Source organism: Helicoverpa zea, chromosome 5 (genome assembly GCF_022581195.2).
Source record: "Helicoverpa zea isolate HzStark_Cry1AcR chromosome 5, ilHelZeax1.1, whole genome shotgun sequence".
NCBI lineage: Eukaryota > Metazoa > Arthropoda > Insecta > Lepidoptera > Noctuidae > Helicoverpa > Helicoverpa zea.
In genome coordinates, this window is record NC_061456.1 from 2,642,020 (window position 1) to 2,663,756 (window position 21,737).

The following is a 21,737-nucleotide window of genomic DNA, read 5'->3' on the forward strand; positions in this document are numbered from 1 at the left end:
ACACTCGAAGAGGTTTTTAAGGAACTGGCCGACCCCTGGATATCGCAGGGTATCCGAGTCGGCAGTAAAATACTCACTAACCTTCGCTTTGCAGATGATATTGTCCTATTCGCACCGTCGGCAGAACAGCTGCAACAGATGCTCCAAGAGCTGAGCTCCGCCAGCCTCAAAGTCGGGCTTGTGATGAACCGGTCAAAGACTAAAGTAATGACTAACAGCGCGAAACGTAGGGTCGAGGTAGATGGGCAAGAGATACAACATGTCGACGAATACATCTACTTGGGCCAGTTAGTGTCCTTCGAAAACAGGCAAGACAAGGAAATCGATCGACGGATCGAAAACGCCTGGAAGAGCTACTGGTCCATGAAGTCGCTTATGAAGGGTGAGCTCCCTTTATCGCTGAAGCGAAAACTAGTCGACATGTGTATTCTGCCTATCCTAACCTACGGCGCAGAACAGATAAATAATTTAAAACAGAAAAATAAATAATTTAAAATCGCAACAGCTAGCCAAAAAATTAAAATATATAAAATGTTTCAGGTATATAATATTTTCAGCTAAATCATTAATTCAGACATTTCATATCTAGAACGGGATCTTTATTACCTGAGTTTAGTGTCGGCCGCGGTTCACTCAACTCAATTGTTTTTATTACTTACTTTAAACTTATGTGCCAGTGACTTTGTACGTTTGAAGGCTATGACATGTAACCTTATACTTATTTACTTCGTGTAAAGTAGACAGCCTTCTAAGTATATTACATTTTGATAAGAAGGTAAATAACTGTGAACTTCTCTTTTACAAATTACTGTAAAGGTGCTTTTTCAATACTATCTGTCGCACGCCTCCGACCGCATTTGCAGCGACTGATGATCTACGATTGTACGATTTTTATGTGATTTTGTGATAAAAATCATAAAATTGAAAGTCTTATCAAGACAAATTGAAATCTAGAGTGGCCCTAGGATATACCTAATCATACACGCGAGCTCAAAAAGCTCTTAAAAATCAAAACATCAATCACTTACCACAAACAAGAACACAACACAACAATAGTTCCGCATAACTAAACTGCTCTAAATAAAGTGATCGCCTTTCGCACATCTCACCAGGAACAATACAATATTGAGTGATGACCTTTTCGAGGCATGCGAGCCATCAAATGAAAGGCATCATTATGCCGTAATGTGCCGTATGCCGTAACGTGGGTAACATGTGCATTATCGTAATTATCTCAAAGTCAAGTAGATGTTAAGGGGCTTCAGATTGGGTGGTTGCAGGCGCGTCGTTTAAAAATTTTTCATGAGATAATTTGGATGGGTTATTTTTCAAAGTTAAAATTATTGAATTAAAAGTTCATTATTCATACATGTTAAGTTCATTATAATTAGATTATTAACATAAATTATATTAGATTGTGTTTAACTCTAAGCTACCTACTGGTGTGCAAAAGATTTTAACAGCCCGTATTGAATTTATATAAGTAACAATGTTAGCAAGCCCCCATTCCACACTCGATATTATTGAAAATCTAATCACGATTATGATTGCTTAGATAATATTAATAAGACAAGTAATATAAAACATTAACATTCGTTGTCAGTGACTATTCATTGTTCGGATACATAAATAATATGTAGCATTCGAAAACCTTTTAAGACGATGATACGTTTATTAAACAATTTACCTAGACATCTATAAAAAAAGGTATAATAAATAATTTTCCAACATTTTATTTTCACCAGCTGTCTGGGGTATTTCGAGTCGCGCGTTAATCCCTCGCCCGTCTGACACGCCTTTAAACAAACATACGAATTGTTTACTCATAAGTTAACGGTCTCTGAACATTTAAGCCGGTTCTTGCAATTTTTTCTGCTCACTAACTTTAAACTTGGGCGAACCGTTATACATTTATGTGTATTATAATTGTTATTGTTTTTTCGATATTATTGGATATTGCATGATAAACCGTAAATTATTAACAGTTTATCATTAAGTGTTAATTCTGACACAAAAAATCTACTATTTCAAACCGAATACGGAATTTTGAAATGCCTATCAATATAGTACGTAGAATGCGTTTTATTGATCCATTAGCAAAAACCTCTTTTTTGTATGTGTATGTGCGATTTAAATGATGTCAGTTTTCGCGGTTTCGGTAATATTACACAGGTGTTAGATTCTTTATATTAGCACTATAAATTAGCATAAGGATGCGTGAATTGTGCGTGCTAACTTAAAAATATACTTCCTTTACTTCAGTAAGGTACCTATTTGTTTGAATTTTGCAATTGGCGGCAAGTCTACGGCTGCAACTCATCCTTATTATTTTAATGTAATCGAAATTGTTACTAGTAGGTGTTCTATTTACCTATTTGTTTACTCTATTCATATCTAATTTATTTTTAAAAAGTTGTTTTTCTCTTCAAACATTTAATATATTTAGTATTAAATACTGAAAAAAATAATGCCACTGAACTTCACAAACGATAAAATAAAATAAAAATGTTAATTACATTAGCAACAATTAATCCCAAGAAAGGAAGTAACACAGTCGTTATAAATACATTTTAATTGGACTTATGATTAAGTGATATTAATAAATTAACATTACGGTAAAACTGACGGCTGTGGGCACTTCTAATTCTGTTTAATATGTTTATCTTTTTATTTCTTATTTTGTACAAGATGCTAGCCCACAGCCCGGGGGTTTTATGATTTACCACCGAAAAATCATGGTAGATGTCAGATTAGGCAGTCAATAAGTTCATAAAAAATGTATTACTTGGTAAGACCCGATTCTAATGTTCATAGGTATGACACGAAAAAAATACTAGAGTTATGTTGCTGTTCGATAATATCCAGTCACATGAAAGTTTTGATTTCAATATTAGCTGATCTATCATCTACCTATCCCATTTGAGTAGTCTCTTTAACTTAGCTATCACGATTCGATTCTTTCCTCCAACAGATTAAAAGACGCCTAATTAGCAATTCTGAAGGTCATAGTTCCGTGAATTACAATCGAATACATCAATATGGATCGTTTCGTGTCAAATCTTTTAGCATAATGATAACAATCGCATGTTAGGACATATTTAGGCGATGGCACGTTTAAAACGAATTATGATAATGTGATATCAATTCATTCCAATCACGTTGATTCCGATTTAGTACGAATTTTGAGGTAGCCTTCAAAATTTGATTGACGATAAACGTTTTTCGTGATTATTTAAGTCAGCGAGACTACATATTTCTGGCTTAAAAGTTGACACAAACTTCTCAACGGTTCGAACTTTTAGTCTCAAGTTTACTTTGAAAATTGTTTGTGACAATTCATACCCAAGCCATTGGCAATTCGAACCATTACAAATTATTCTACCCAAAATATTGTCTGAAAGGATGATTCAGACGAAACATTTCTGAAGTAATCAGCCTGTATCGGCGCCAGCATTCATACTGAAACAACAGCGTATAATAAACGAGAGATCCATTCAAACGTCTGACTGGCTACTGACCGGTGAGTCAGCGGTCTGACCTTAGCTGTGATTAATATTTATGGTAATGAATCTATTCTGTGCCGACCTTCTTTGTGGAAAACGGAAGGAACTGTTTCTTTGTGGTGTGTTTATATGGCGTTATGTATTTTTTATTGTGTGTATAGTCATGTGTGAGAGGTATCTGTATTTATATGTAAGCCCGCGGTTTCGCATAAATAGGCATTTCGTGGGAAGTTCTGAGAGTAGTTACTTGGTTACGAAGGAGACTGTAGCCTTTCTCAATAAACAGGCTACGTTATGCTGAAATAAATTCAAATTGGCCTGTAGTTTATGAGATTAATGCATTCTACTAAACATGATGAACTATGATGTTAGTGTACTAGTGCAAGATAATAAACACTGTTTATAATCGAAGTAGGAAATGTTGCAAATTGTAACGTGTTTCTTCCAATGTAAAACAACCCTTGAGAGTGAAAAATATCAAGAGTTATTGGCATCTTCTCTTTAACATACATTCTAACTACAATATTCTTAAGCCCCAATCATCATTTAGTAAGAGGTTTGGAAATCCTATTCACAAACAGATTTACCATTACACAAATCGCGAGGTGCCAGTATTTTCTTATTAGCATACTAACCTTTTTCAACATACCTTATTATGCATTGAACTTAAACTAGTTTTGCTTACACCCTTAGATAATTTGACTAACCGGACACGCCACAAGGGAAATCTTCAAGAGAGCCAACCCATCAGTTATAGTTCCCTTAGGGCCGGAGCCTTCCAAGAAGGACTCCAGACGGAACATGGTGGGTTTTAATCAGTAAGAGTCTGACACTCCTTCACGCTGTACTCACAGCAGGAGGTCATTTGACGATAACCAAAACGCGTAAATGCATAAGCAAGCTATCACTATTCGTTGCGTATCCTCGCTACTTTGTGTGAAAATTGGCAGACTTTTTCGCATAAATATTTTTGTTTTTGTTCGTGGTGGTTCCGGTTGGTTATATGCTCTTAGTAGAGATTCTAGTAATCGTACATTACCTACAGATTATCGGAAAGTTTAGTAGGATAGCCAATAAGTATGGAGGTGTAAATTACACATTTTCTTTTTGAAATTAATGTTGTGTTATTGAAAGAAAAGTTTAATTTGTTGCTTCATAGCTACAGGGGGAAAGAGTTAGCCAGTTCTTGAATATACCTTTTTCGGGTGTAAGGATGCATGATTTAAATATAGGAGGTAAATTTAATTAGTAACATAATTGGGTAAGTTTGATAATACTAATTTGGATCACTAAATATGAACGTTTTGTTTTTCGTAACCAGACAATTAAAAACGATGCAATCTTTGGCACAATTATAATTAAATCGAAAGTACTATACATCTATTTCTTATTTATGACTATGTCAATGAGGTTCCTACATGTATGTATCTAACAAATAAAGTAGTCAAAGTGATGATTAAAATTGCTAGTGTTGTAATCGAATTATAGATCTAGTATTTAGATAGGAACAAAACGATATGATGTTATTTCGTAGTCGGTTACTTTGTAAAGTGCTAAAGTTTATGCTGTCTTATGTAACTTTTTTGCATTTGACTTCGTTAAACTTTATTTTAAACTTAATAGGATTTGTGTTTATTTGTAATTTTCTTGCTACTAGCTTATTCGTTGTCTATTTGGCCTTTGTCTAAGACTATTTTTTTTTTTTGATAAGTTTGACCTGAACAAAACAATTTGAGTAGCTTTATTATAACATGTATAAGAAGGGAGTGGATGTTAGTATGACGGCTGTCAGAGCAAAATGGAAGTGCAAAACATATTGCTCCGAAATCAAACCACTTGAGAACAGGACAGGAAGAAGATGATGAATACCAAAATCCTTTGCTGTATGAAAGATGTTCAAATCCCAATAATCTAACACTCGATCTATACATATATCTATACATAGAAAGACAAACATATTATAAGCTTATATAGCGTGTAATATTCGCCAAGTTCAACGTGATGTTGAGCGAATACCCTGTCGAACACGATATAAAGACGTTCGCTTTCCTCGAAAAGCTCATGTGTAATGGAGCTCGAAAGTCGACATAGATTGATGGTAGTTTCCATAAAAATGCATTCGTTCTTATAGCTATAGAGATGTGTCGGGAGTTACTTGGTACTGATGAGAAAAGATATGAGTTACTAATAGTGTGAAATAGTACAGCATTTAGATTTTTGCTGTTAGACAGCTTATTTGTGGTGCTTAACTGATGGGATTTATTAAATAACGTTAAAGCTGTGTAAGGCTAATAATAATGATAATTCTTAGCCTAGATTATTCATTTAAAAAAAATCTCATAGCCAACACAAGGTTATCTACGCGAAATTATATTATAAAGTAAGAAAATAATTTGATATTTTTGCTTAATTAGCATGAAACGTGTAATTGGGCCACGGTAGGTACCCCGAAGGGCCAAGTAATTAATCTTGATTAATGTGCCTATGTAGAATTTACCCACATGCACTAAAAATAAAAAGCTTAAATGTTTAAGATTATACTTTACCATAATTTAAATAACTTCAGAAGAAACACTTAAATAGGAAAAGGTTAGAGTAAAAAATACTAGGGTAATGTGGTTATTAGTAGATAGATAAATAGCAGTAACATGCTCTACTGACGAGTAGGTATGTGATTCATCATCATCATCACCATCCCAATTTGATTTGGGGTCGATACACCAGTTTTTTCTTCCACACCTTCTACCTATACCGTCATCTCACAAGTCACATTTCTTCTAACCATATTGACTTATTATTTAAATCAACAAGACAATAAACTTACTGCCAATCTTACCCAGCACTCACGGAAACACAAGTTTTTACATCTTCTCAAATTAACATAAGAATGATCAATAAGGAAATAACCAATGTGAGAAATAAATAAACTTGCATTGCATTTTAATAATGCACAATCACATGTTCTCAGGGATACAAGAATAAATAAAGATATTAAACTGAGGAAGATGTGTGAACAAATTGCACTTTTAATCGTTAATAGGGTAATTATTGCAAAGTCATTTGTTAGGAATTAACTTATTTATTTCGATTAAATGCATGTTGTTATTATTAGTTTTTTACCAACATCAGTAGTTTACGTGTCGTAATCTTTTTCAATTAAAAAAAAATTTCTTTAGGAAAAAACCTATGACAATAAAAAACGAATCCTAAAACACCAAAAAGCAAGAGAAGAATTACTGTTTAGGGTGCATCGGTCTAGAAGTCGGTGTCTAGAGGATGCAGTTTTTTTTTATTTTGCCACCGACTTCTACGAGTAACATTAAAAATACAAACATCCGAATTTATTCCTCCTCCTTTTTTAGGAAGTCAGTTAAAAAGAGAAGTTTAATGTCGGTTGTGTTGTCGATGAATTTAAGCTATCGATATATCGATACAGTCTTAATGAAATCAATGCCTTACCTCACTATCTATCGCCGCCTAACTTAGATTACAGGAACAAGCCGAAACTTAGCCTTAACTTTGTAGCGGCTCTCCATTAAAGTTAACTTCCAACAATATCTAGTTTGTAATTTGTTGGTAGGTTACTCGAAGGTTAATTTGATCGGCCATAGTGTAGATCATCGATATGTTCTATAAAGTTTCATGCAGGTTGGGACCTTGGGACCAACGTTTTTTTTACCATTGTAAGACTTTTCATGAGAGCTTGCTATTTTCATAATTTAAAGTAGGTTTTCATTATGTTTCCACTATGAAAAAATAAATAAAAGACTTCAGGGTTATATTTTCAATAAGTTACATCTGCAAAACCAGAGATCTGACATACGCACATACACTTTTTTGCAATTGGCCGAGAGGTGTGACTTCATAGTTCATACATCAACAGTCATCAATCATTTATCATACTTACTACTAACAAAAAAGCTACCATTTCTACCATTAGTTATCCAATTGAAAATGAATAACAAAATGTTTTGATTAGATAAATATTTCTGTATTGCGCTTTAAAAAGAGGTATTATATAATTTCTTAATCCTTTAAGTAATAAATAAACATATCAAGTTGTCGCCCTTGGGCAGGAGGTATTGTGTTTTTAAGCTCAAACTTTCTTTTCACCTTTATGTAAAATGGCTGTCAACAGATTGTCACTCATTATTCTCCGAATTCAATTTAAGTGGTAATCAGTATTTATTGTAAATATTGAATTGAATATTTATTACGTAACCCAATTAGTGGATCAAAGGATAGCGCTTAACAAAATCATCAAATTAAGGAAAACTCGACTCTATTTTGAAACCCGAACTCTGATATTTAACCAGATATTAATAGGTACTTATAAGATTTACTTAGATACAACGTACTTCGTCGGCATTATTCTTTCCCTCATTCACCAAAAAAGTACCAATAGGTATTTTCCCGACTTTCCCAATACAATTACTATTTTTCTCTTAATTAAAAATAAATATCTAAAAATACCAGACACTTCCTGGTTGTCTACGAACCGCGTCTGGTACTGGCCATCATCAGATATTTTACTTTTTAAACTGTTTCGTTTTTGGAACGCAAAGTGCAAAGGTCATTTGGTTTCAACGACGCAGACCGACGCGGTTGTCAATTAGAAGGAATTTCGTTCTTTTTTTGAAGTATTCGATTTTTGAATGTTCAATGATAGTTTAAAAATAAATTAGGTGGTTATTGATGAAATAAGGTTACATACCATTTTGATGAGAATAGTAAATTGGAGTGAAGAATTGATAAATAAATAATTCGTAAAATTATTTTCTTTGTAATTTTCAGTTAACGTTATTACTATGATCAATTAAACCACACTTAGACTTGCAAACATTAAATTAACCAAAATTAACGTTAATTAACTGTCGTCTGTTTCGTAGTAACGTAATGCACATAACATGTTATGCCTAGTTCACACAGTAACAATACATTGCATTGTGTTATGTCCTAAGTCTTAAGTTGCATACACAAATTGCCTTGCACATTAAAATATGAGTGGGCAGTTGCGTAGAAATATTCAATTTCGTTTTTAATTTATGCAGTCCATAGTTTTTTTCTTGGCAATCTTTATAGATTGAAATTGTTAGCTAATATTATCATTAGCTAACAATTTTTCATATTGCAGTAACTGCTGTCTTAATTGGTCTTCAATCAATTATCAATGAAATGAAGTAATGAGAGATTAAAGAAAATTTGGTCAATCACTCAAAAGAACAAATCAAATGTGTACAATTGTAAATCCAAACTATAGTTTCATAGTAAGATATGTGAATCCAACCTATACCTACCTTCCACCTAATTGTAAGACTATATGCGACTCGGAATTTTGGGGCTCTGCGATACATAATCTTACATATAAAATCAGTTAATATACTACCAAAATATAACATACAAACTCAAAAATAAAGCTACACTATAGCTACTAAAACAACCAACAAAATTAACACAAACAAAAAAGAACCAACTTGTAACTGACCTATGACCATACAATTGAAAACGTATGCAATTACCGACACACGTCCGTTACGTAATACCTTTCTCGAGAAAGTGATCGGTCCCCTAACCGCGGTGATTAATATCTATGGTTCTTTTTCTTTTTTTATTAGCTCGTGCCAAAGGGGATCAATGTACAGTGACATTTATTGATGGGAAATTTTTGAAAAGTGTTACTGATTTTTGGTGTATTGTTGAAAATATTGCAGTTTAATGGATGAAGATGTGGTAAGACGCACATTCCAAAGATCTGGTGGTCGATATCAGACCGATTGAAAACTTTGATTGGAACCAAGATTTTCTTAAAAGAAAAGAATTAAGTACAACTATCGGGTCAGCTTTCGGCCGACTGTTTAATCTATAGTGTGCCTAGTAAGTATTGTACCTAGATGTGTTTTTAAGGTAGCAATGAAAAATGGATTAATAGATTTTTATGTTACCTTCATACAAAAGTGTTATAACAAAGAAGTATATAGAGCTATGAGTACAAGTCGTTAAATTGCACTTAACACAGCATAAAATGTCAGTTTGTTTTGATAACCAATAACAAGTAAAAGTGGTATGATGCAACCGGCCCTTTGTGTCAATCTGCCCCCGAGCCTCATATCAATAATCTTCAATTTTTAATTCTACAAAAACGTCAGTAGCAAGTGACATTAATCCCAAGAAATTAATTGATTAAACTCCAACACCCAGCTTTACGCGTAGTTTCTAAAAATCTGACATAACGATATAAGTGCTATTAATTGACATTTTCTGTTTTTGACGTTTTGTCAACTGACAGAAATGTCAGATGGTGAAGATACCAATATTTTGGAGTTACATAATTCAGTTGGCTATGGGAATCTGATTGATATGTTATGTGAAAATTGATGGAATGAAAGAAAGTTATAATTTGTAGTTGATATTGTTGAGATATTTACCAATGTCACTCGTAAATCCATTGTCGAAGATAGTGAGTTAAAGCTTATCAGAAGTAAGTTTTTGGGTGCTTGATTATCTCAATGAACTATTTATAAGGTAATAAATAGAAACTCGGGACATGAGTTTATTAAATAGGTACACACGCTTAATTTGTTTAACGACATTAAAAGTAAGTCGGTACATTACTTAAATACTTATATGAGTGTACAAATATACATAGGAAGTTCCTCGTTAAGTTGGCCTAAGAGCTCTATTTATCTATTAATTTGAGGGTTTTAGTGATATAACTAATGAAAAGATTTAACCTACCATAAAAACCGTCATCATAAAAATCATGTAACGTAACCAAAACAATCCCACATTTGATAATTACACCATCATCCTATACTTAATACGTTTAATTTCGTGACTACAAGTGCTTTCTATTCAATCCGACAATAATTGTCTAATATTCCTTCAGTTCAGTTATGCATTAGTTATTTAACATTGTTAATTACTGCGGTAAACGCTTGTAATTGTCTTTCGGAGATAGATAAGAGGATATTAGGTTAGGGCTGTCAGTTCTCAGTTTGTATGCTGGAAATTAAAACTGACGCAGGGAACACACTGTTCGAGCAGTAGTTTATGAAATAGCCACCTATAGATTCTCAAATTTTCTTATGTTTTATGAAGTCACTAATTCAGAGTCAATATTGAAAAGTATTCTGAAAATAAATCAATGAAAAATGATTCAAATTTTGTATGAGAAAATAGATTCTTAAAATATATAAAAAAAAAAAACACAAGCAATCTAGTCCTTACTTTGGCATATTTTTTGCCATTTATCTACAGCATTTAGGTTATTATAATATCAAACATCGAAGCATGATCTAAAAGCAGGAGGCAGCCCTATTCTTAAAATTTATTAATGACCAGTATTCGGGCTGTCGGCGCGCGTTTTAATTTTACGGTACAACCAATCAATTGTTATTAATGTTCTAATGTTATAAGTGGGCACTTTTTCTAAAACGATAAATGGACCGAGAAATTGTTTTTAGACGTTAGTCGTTTTCATAAGATTTACCTACTAGCTACTCTTAACAGTTTCATTCGAGTACCGAGAGAAATAACTTATAGCTTTCTTCGATAAATGAGCTATTTACACTACACTGAATTTTTGAAACAAACAATCTCTTCAGCTTATAAATGTATTCAGGTATGTTTGTAACTGTTTGTACTTTCAGGCTAAAACCGCTGAAATACGAACCTGCTCCTTTATGGGAAATCAGTAAAAAACAAACACGCATGAGCTCAATATTATTAATCTCTCATTAACCCACATTGTTCGTTAAGTACATTTTACAGGAATACGGGACAGAAGTAGGTCATTAAGGCTGAGTACACACTTAATCTCACGCGATATGTTATCGCCTCGCTGATTTGTGCGCGTGCCTAATGAAAACTATAACATATTTTACCTACATATATTGGTATTACGCACGGGGCGAATTAAATTACAGAAAGAAATAGTAGCTTAGATGCTAAATGAATATGTATATTTTCCTGAGATAAAATTGAATTTGTACTAAATAATTATCTTGCACCCTAGGAAATCCAAGTCGAAACAATCTTGCTGCATTAATAACAAAAATCAGACTTCACAAGCATATCCTATGAGTGTTCCAATTCAAACTATGCGTCAATCAACCAGTTAATTTGTAAAATAACTTTTCAAATAGCAAACAATTTTAAACTGCAAGAAAATAAACAAACAAAAACACATACATATCCAAGCTGTTTCCTTTCCAAGCGATAATAAAACAAGTTTAAACCAATCAACAGTCGAACAGAAGTGAAAAGTCGTATTTTCTTTAATTTACTCGAAAAGGAAGGAAAGCGATCTCGGAGTCACACATACCTACCTACACACACACATATACACACATTAACATTTCATCGGAAATAACATATTAAATCTTCTTTCGTTCAGTCCAGGTATTTCCGAAATATTAGTAAACAAGTTATTAGAAAAGGTTTTCAATTACGTAACTTCCCGTTATTCCTATTGTTCAATACACGAAATGCTATTAAACGTCAAATACGTAATTGAAAACAAATTGATTGCGATGAAAGGTTTCGGCGGGACTCCTAAAATATATAAAGTGAAAAACTTATCTTAATGATTCCTATTCTAAAGTAATAAAGTTCAATTTGGAGTGGCAATAACGTTCAGCAATTGTAAGTCATGTTTGTAATAACTAGCCCACATCGCCGGAAGATGGGTGTAACTAATAAACGTAATATCGATAACATTTTATCACGAGTAATCAAATGCCCTTAACAACCCCGGTATTAATGCTTAAGGCGAGAAATAATCGATTTTAATGGACTCGATTAAATCTGTATCGATATTATCCGAGTTGCATAATTATAAATACGACCTCATAAGATTTTATTAATATAAATATCGAAAGTAAAATGTATAATGAAAGTAAAACCGCTAGTGATGCCGACGCGATAGTTTTAATCGATTGTAAAGTGTGACCGACCATAAAAGTATTCGTTGAGGCTGTACGTAGCTTATCTTTGCCTTGCCGTTTACGGTCTATGGTAAAAGCGGACACTTCTTTAAATTGTCGATGGTATGGCCGTTAAAATTATTTAAAAATATACTGAATTACTGATACGTGTATGTTTGCATTCTGGGTGCCTATTAGTGTTATTTTCCCATAGTTAACACTTCAAACAAGATGTATCTTCATGTCGTTCTCGTTCGTGGAAAGTTTTTCCTTTTCTGTAAAAATACTACGTTGAAAGCATGTTGCTTACTACGAATTGGGTACTTTTGATGATAGATTTTTCCTACATTAAGCCCGTCCTAGTAACGTTAGTGGGTACACAAGTTAACCACGGTATCAAAGCATGATAAAAATCTATAGCTAATCATTTTTATTCAGCTATAATCGAGCTATAAATCGAAGTCCAATTAGCTTTGAAATCTGACACATCACTTAACGCATAAATATTGCTGTCACAGCACTAATAGAGTTGTCATCCTACAGAAATAAGCAATGATTCTCACGCATAAAGTGTTGGAAAGCGCGACTTACCACATTCACACAATACGTCATTAAACCATGGTTAATTTAACTGAAACTATGACTAATCGCCAGTAACTTTTTAACAATAGCTCCACTTTAACCTTTGATCGAGATTACAATCGATATTTCATAAATACACAGATTACAAAAGAGTGTAAATGGTTAAATACACTGAAGATGGTATTGTCGCCACAGATTAAATAATAGGCTGAATAAGATAGCATCTTTGCTTGAATAAAAGTGAAAGAGGTTATCGTTGTTCGTAACTGATGACATAATTGTCTATTACTACTGCGTTGTAAGGTCAAATTGGTATTTCGAAAAAAGAGTATTTGAGCATTATAACGAAAGCATCAAGTTTTTTTTATGATATCAGGTACAGGTAGTTTACATGATATATTTGAATGGATTTATGATTCGTTTTTTCGGCTAAATAATAAAACTGGATAGTTATAAAATAACAAGTAACTTTATTCAAAATTACAAATAGCAAAAATTAGGTCAGATCATCAAATAAACGTCATAATAGGGTTGTTTCCTAGTATTCAGTCAATTAAAAATTTGTATATGCACCGAATGTATACAAAACTAGAAACACGATAAGCTATATTATATTAATAATAACTGACCACATAATTTTTAAATAATTTATGAAATTTAAATTTATCGTCTATTACGTCATGCCCTTGAAAACGGCGAATCGAGTCCGATGTCGTCACTTTACATTGACAATGACAAGTATTTGACAGTGACAGTCTATGACAGGTATAAACTGAGAATTGATGTGATGTTTTCTTTAGTTTTTATTTGTATTTGAGCGAAAGAAAGTTAGAAAAGAATTATGGAGAAAGGATTTATGAAAGATGATAGTTTTTTTGTGGCTCAATTCTTTGCTAATAACCAAGATAACACAAATATAACCTCAATAACAAACACAAACTTTACGTTCCTTTGCACAGTTTTATTTTACCGCGTACACAACTCAAAACATTACAGGTATTTTCTTTTGTGCCCAATGTTTAAGAATAATGTAAATGTTTAAAATGTTTGTTTTTGTATCTATGTCATAAGAATACATTATTAGAATTTAAAAATCAATGACTTCTTTCTAATTAGTTTCTTCTCTTTAGATGTGCAAAGTGTAAAGGAACACATAGTATACTCTGACGTCACAGTCACGTGATCGAGCGTTTTCTGGGCAATGTTTTAAGAAAAATAGAAAAAAAATCGAATACATAAAAAGTAAAGAGATTTAAGACGCAAAATCATAGGAGGGGTGATCTTTAAATTATTTGGAAGCTATTTAAATAGATTTTCGAAAATTGGAAACAACCCTATTATCAATAGTTTTAACGAAATTAAATAAATCAGTTAACATCAAATTAGTTACAATTTCCACTTTACACCAATGTCAATGCCGGCTTAACAATCCCACGAATATTGACGAAATATAACTCGAAAACCGTAAACAACGTTCCGATTAACGTAAAATTATTTAATTGTTTACCTACTGAGGAAAATTGGTAATTTGGGAGTGAAATTCGTAGCGTCCTTCGATTCGGAACGCGTCACTAGAGTTTTGTAAAATCACGTGTTTTGATAAAATCACTGCGAGGGTCGCGGTTTGAAGGTCGCTTTGCAAGTACGAGAGTATATCAAAGACATCATCATACTCCGAGCCTTTTCCTAACTATGTTGGGGTCGGCTTCCAGGCTAACAGACTATCAAAGACAAGTAGGTATCTCAATTTTAGACAGGTATTAATTTTGTAGGAAAGTGTATTTTTCTGAATTATTCTTCAGTAGGTAATATTTTCTTAGAATCCACAGAGTTGCGACACGTTACGAATAAGGACCAGATTATGAGAAAATGAAGAGATTTTATATGCTTAAAAAGAACCGTAATTATTGTTCTGAATCGCAATTAATAAAAGAGTCAGAAAAACTACTACTAAACTAACTCATAAAACAAACTGCTTCGCTATTCATATCAAAGTTACCAAAATTAATCAAACTATTTAAGGTCCGCAATTTTAAATGATGCAAAACTTTAGAACAAGATTTTACATAGTCTAACCTCGTAAACCAATTCTCATATAACCTAGCATCAGTCTCGATCGGATCACATAAAATGATCGCAGCGTTTTATTTGCGGCGTAAAGTCTGCCACGGAAATTACGACCCGAGGCGGCGACGAGACGACCACATAACAAAGAGTAGCTAACAGATTTATTTCCATTGTTTCTCTACAATACACTTTTGCAGGACTTTTGTGGATGGACACTAAATTCATGTTTGTAAGTTTTTCAATTAAATAACAAAAAAATGTAAGAATGCGTTTACAGACAAATGTATGAAAAATTATTCTTGTTTATTACATTTACAAGATACTTACCTACACATCCTTTTCTTATGAAACAAGGTACACAAAGATTGGTGTGACTATTTATAAAGCTATTATTATTTATCTATTAAAATTTTGCGACACCTAAGTATTTGTTAAAAAAGATTTACCTAAAGTATCAAACAAAAACAAATATAGGCACCTATTCATTCAACAATTTTATATTAGGCATTCGTCTTATGTTTACAAGCTTTCATTAAAAAAAAGACTACAGATCCATCAATGTATGCGCGATGAAATGTAAAAGGTTTAGGTATTCATTTTCCGTGATCATACCTTACGCAATAGGACGGCACAGCTTCTTAGACATGGAAAAATATACGTAATAAATCATAATAAACCATATTGCTGTAATGTAGGATTGATGCAGAAGTATAACAATTTCATTACAGTAAAATTGTTTTGTACAACTACTTAATCAATTGAATCATCATTCTAAGAGTCTTTTATTTTCTAAAACTTATTTTTGTAAAAAATGCTACAATATATTTTCCTACGTGCCTACTGAAAATGGAGTATAGCTAAAACCCAGCAAACTTGGTGATTAATCCCATTCCTTCTCAATATGAGAAGAGGTTTATGCCCAGCAGTATACAGTAAAATGCTGATGATAATTTGATATTAGGTACCTACTGCTAAAATATATGGTAAATTGCAAGGAAAAGCTGAAAGCAAATAAATTCAATTTTGTTGTTATATAACGAAAGTATTGACTCAATATTGAGCAGCTTCATGTCGGCTTAACGAAATGGATTCTGTATTGGAAGTAATCCAACTTATATACTGTAAGCCTCTGATATATTTATATTGCAAACATTTCGATACTGATGCCTAAAGGCCTTTGTAAGTCTATAACTTTGTTATAAATAGGTCGAGGTCAAATACTGATAAAAACCGAACAAAAGAATACTTTCAATTCACAAGAGATATAATCGACACATAACAGAATCTTAAAATGAGAGCAATTTTAAAATCTGGGCCTCAATCACTTGTAAAATTACTTACGCCATCACAATATATCATAACAATATTAAGGCTAAACCCATTGATAACTTAAAATAGTAGAGGCTTTATTAATATTTAATATTTATTATATATTTAATAGAAATACTCTGTCACTATTAACTACAAACAATTGACTGTTAATGTCTATTTGAGGATTTGGCGGAAAACTTTGATAAAAGCATACAGTCTTTCTACTCGTGTAATTCATTTGGATCGGGCCTTTTCAAAGTCAAATTGCAACCAAAAAAAGGCCAAAAGAGCAAGGCTGAAAATCGTTACTGAAATTGCAAAAAGCTGGCGCCTACAAAGGTAACCCTTTACCTTTTTATACGGAAATTTAGAACCGCTAGAAACGTTCTGGCTGTTTTATACCCCAAGAACTGCTGATTATACATCAAACCACCAAAAAAACAGCCCACTCACTCACCTACATGTTTCACTTAGAAATGGCCTCCGAACACATAAAACAAATCTGAACTTCTCTATATCTCTCTCGTTATGAGTCACAAAGATACCGCCTGACCCTCGCATAGGTTGAACTTTCTATGCAGTTGCTACCGACGTGAGGTCACGAGTATTTGCCCATAATTTATGGGTCAAATTAAAAACTACTGCCTCATACCCTGATGCTTATCTCCTGTGTGTGGGTGTACGTGAAATTGTTTAGATACGTCCTACGCGTGTGTGCAACTTTCTTTAGTGTCTTCATGTCAGTTCTAGCTAAGTTTGGTAGTTTGACTCTCTATAAATATGCCTGGTTTTGAAGAGGTCTTGTCTTTTTTGGTGTTTTTATTTTCTTCTAAAAGTATGCATTGTTTCAATGCTGCTGAATTGATGGTTTCTTTTTATATATTCTAAGATTATTATATGCTGTTTATCTTCAAAAAGAGTGCCATAAAATGAGCTTTTTATTATGCACGTCTATATTTTTGAACATCATCCGAACATTATTTAATCTTCTAACGGAAATTGTAACACGATAGCATCTTCACCATTCAAAAGGCTTACATAAAAAAAATGCAACACAAAACCAATTGTTCGCAACAACTTTTTTCGCTAATCCATCCTATTCAAGAAGAAAAACGATGAAAAAGAAATAAAACTGCAACAGAGGGTCATTAAACTATCACTGAATGTAGGCTAGTAATCCTATCACTTGATATCATGCCTACAGCTGATGGAAAATAGGCTATATTTGTAAAGGGTTATGGTGTAAATTGCAATGGATGTGGAATGATAAGTGCGACTGTGTGAACTTTGTCGCAGCTGACCGGTCAGTATCGCGTTACGGCTTTGCATTCGATTACATGTGTTAGTAAGGCATAGGAGGTAGCGAGAGCGGTTAGCGATTGCGAGGATTTATCAAAAAAATTATAGTACCTAAATAATTAGCTAAGGAGAGTTTTGCATAAAGCAAGAAATTCTATATCAGCAGTGTTTGTAAAATAACTTTAAAAGACTAACTGACGAAAGATAGGCTCTTAAGGCCTATCAACACTTGCACCTCTTTTTGCACAAAGGATCAATGCTAATGTTAACCCGTGTTAGAATAAAGCTAAATAAGTTTAAAACCGACAAGAACAACACTGTGGTAAATGGTCTGACATTTCACTTAAAGGAACTCGCATGAATGCAACTTCAAAACCAAACACGAGCTAATAAAATAACAAGATCAATCGATCCAGTAACCAATGCGCCATAACTTAACTACAAACAAAGCTTTGACTCCAATATCCAAATATGGAGTAGTAATAAGACGATTCGAGCGGAGGCCGTTGACCGCCATTTAATTTTACCAACACAGACATAAATTGGTCATTGTTCAAGGCCCCGCTCGTGCTCGTAACTTGACATCAAAGTACTGTAGGTGAATTAGTTATTTAGCTCACTCGATCTAAATTAATGTCTGTAAACTCTACCCTAATATGGTCCGGTATTTCAGCCCGTACTTTGATCTAAACAGATAAGGAAGCGATTCAAACCACTGTGTTTCAATTAACGGTAATTTATTAGTCCTTAAACTTGCAGTAGGGAATTTTATGTGTGTGTGGTTATCATTTTATGTGTATTTTTGGAATTTTATGTGTGGTTTTATGCTGGGTTTATGGGTACAAGTTGCAGGCTGTGCAAAGTTGCATCGAAAGCAAACCACAGTTTAATAAATATGTGCGGTTCTGAGGGAATCGCTACCATCTTCTGTATTGGTAGCATAAGCCTTCATAAACATATTAAGACACAACATGTATTTAAAGGCAAAAAAATACAAAATTCTTGTTCACGCTATCCTGAGGATAGTTTCGGAAATCACTTATTCAGTAATTTCAGTTTTGCACTTAGCCCTCTACCATCTACTGCACTGTTTGCAGTTTTTAGAAAAATATTTATTTGGAAATACATGTTGATAATACGATACGACTACATTTGTGTATTGTGACGTCACAAATCTAACCATTTACTATCAGATCAGCCCCGCAAGCACGTACAACAGATTACACTCGGTGGGTAAACCACGGTAGCCATTTATTAGACATCCATGGCGGGCTGTGCATGAGTTATTGGCCTCTAACGCATCAGCTGTGCGGCGATCGAAACGTAAACATCGGCTTTGTTGGTGTTAGGATATTGTAAGGCGGAGGTGCGCCTGTGAGCGAGAATGATTTATTTTATTCCTGTTAAATGGAATGCCTAGAACTTGAAATAATCCGAATAATAAAATAATCGAACTTTCCGTCTTTTTAAATACAAATATGTCATTTAAATATTTAGAAGAAAACTTTCAACACGATGAACTAATCGTTGCTTAGTTAAACGTGGATAGTAAACAAGCGTTCACCGGTATACACCAAGCTTTACTAGTAATATAAGTATTTCCACATATCTACATATGCGGCGTAGGCGGCAGCTTGCTCTGTGGGAGAGGGAAATATGTTTTACATACCTGAAACAGCAGATAGCCGGACTCGTACATCCAGAAGTCATCGGGCGCGTTGCCCGGCTTGGTGAGTTGTATCGCGAGACAGCGCTGCAGGATCAGCTGGCAGCGCTGTCCGCCCGCTCCGCGACCGCTCATGCCTTACACGGGCGGCGGCATGCTCTGTGGGAGAGGGAAATAGGGATTTTAGATTTTTTGTTTGCTGTTTGGTATTATTTGTCCTTATATTAAGCAGGCCTCTGTCACTCGACGTACTTGTGCGCGATAAATGCCTACCGCTCGCTGGGTTACCGGTAGCCCCACGCGGCTCAGGGCTTTCAACAGTCACACGCGCCGCGCGCGCTCCAATATTATTATTTTTATTTCGTGGCATGTTATGCTGTTGCATTCTATACCTACTTACATCTCGAGTGTAAGTAGGTATAGTTCTGGTCCAACTTAATGACGACTCGGAACATTACGAGTTTCGCTATGCAGAAACCAATTTTAGGTCGACATCAACACTCGACGGAGTTGTACCATATGGGGTATAGCACTTGTGCTCGAAAAATAGTTGGAAACCGCCTTTGACTTTGACGAAAGCTTTACTTAAGTACTTACCTATGCTTACGTATTAGGTAATATTTAGTAATATGTACCCATACTCCATTTTAGTAGGCAATAAAATAGTTAACTAAAGAAAAATATTCTTGATATTACTTTTTATTTAAAAACTCAGTTTTAAAAAAGGCTATCTTAAAATAAGCGTAACTTTGTTTTCCTACTTAAATATTAATAAATTGTAAGAAGCAACCCTAAGCACGGCCACGGCACGGTTGCGGTCACTGAACTGTGCGCTATCGCATTGGAATAACAATCAAGCGCTCGAGCTTTTAAGGTTCATTTTATAACGCAGCTAGGAATTTGTAGGTAGTTGGGGAACTTGTAGGTGCTTATAACAGTAGGTATGGACTTTTTTGTATGGAGTGGTTTATCTGTTACGTAGTAACTATTATATAATCTGTGTATTAAGTGACGGGAATGGATTATAAGCGCGTACCAGTACTCAGGAGTAAGATACGAGTCGCCAAATGTTATAATATTAAAGTTTGCAAATATAAATTTATACATCTTCATAGTCTGGGTTTTGAGTTGGTTCTGAGCAAGAATTCCCAAGATAATTTCGGTTGCCTTTGTGTAAATTAGATCCTACAAATTGTACCTATATTTTAACAAAGGCCGTTGGATTTTTTGGAACGAAGTTGCAAGAATTTATAAAAATAAAAAGAAAGGAGGAAAAAAACGTATCTAGTAAATGACAAAATTATTGTGTCACTGCTATAAAATTTTACGGGTTAAAGATCAATAATTTTGTGAATGCCTCTTTACGCGACACAAAAGTTGTTACATCATTGCATTGTTAAAACAATTAAAACAAAACCTCTTTAACAGTTAACCTGTATCTTATATACCAAAACGTATTTTTATCGGAACTGTAATTTTTATACTTTACCACCGAATCGCTATTAATGTTACGTATAAAAATTACAGTTATTTACAGTGCGTTTCCGCTTACAGACCTACCACAGCTTTATGTCCTAAGCGTGTTTGTTTTTATTTCCATTCAACCGTTTACTTTTCTAATTTGGACATCTAAAGAGACAGTCTCATACATTGTCTTAGTTTACCAAACAAGAAGTTCTAAGAACCAAAAATATACGACCTCTTTGTTAAAAAAAAAGAAAAACTCGTCAATTTCGTTTGAATATCGAACGTGTGCAAATAGTTTTTACCGCGTAATAGATACTGTCATTGATCCGCTATTGACATTGAAAATCCCGGTAGTCGATCAAAGTTTAGATAAAATGACACAGGATTATCTTGGGTCTAAAAATAAATTCGTGCCGATTACATCTAAGCCCAAACTTGTTTTGAATAGTTATCGACATGACAGATCAATGACGAAAATTAAGGACGCATTAGTCACCGAAATTGTACAAACAAGTGAGAATTAACATAAAAATGGTATTTGAATTGTCCAAATCCTGGTTATTTGTGTTTTAAAATGGCGTATCGAAATGTCCTGTGTTCTTATAATAGAGCGCTAATCGTCGAGACCCTTGACACGACAGTTTGAGAACAAGGTGACATTAGGTATTGTTTACATTGTCCTTTAATAGCGTTTGCGGTTGCCTTAGTACTCGCAAACTGGAGACTTTTCAGTCGGCCGACAGTTTGTTCGGACGCTTGATAAGTACGGAGATGTATAATGGGAGTGGGCAATTTACAATGATCAGGTATTTGGCTGGTATTGACCGGTCAGGTATCAGACGGAATAAAAACTTTGATTGAATTCTCGATTTTCTAAGAAAATATTTTTATAAGCAAGCATTATTATATTTTTATAAG

General features: G+C 33.8%; 1 protein-coding gene across 1 annotated transcript in view; it reads right to left on the reverse strand.

Annotated features, from left to right (window-relative positions):
* Positions 1 to 21,737, reverse strand: part of LOC124630319 (probable serine/threonine-protein kinase DDB_G0267686) — a 175,684-nt gene that overhangs the window by 117,682 nt on the left and 36,265 nt on the right. The window contains exon 2 of the mRNA XM_047164171.1: positions 19,356 to 19,511. Within this exon, the coding sequence (XP_047020127.1) occupies positions 19,356 to 19,487 (132 nt within the window). The 5' untranslated portion in view covers positions 19,488 to 19,511. The remainder of the gene's footprint in view (positions 1 to 19,355; positions 19,512 to 21,737) is intronic.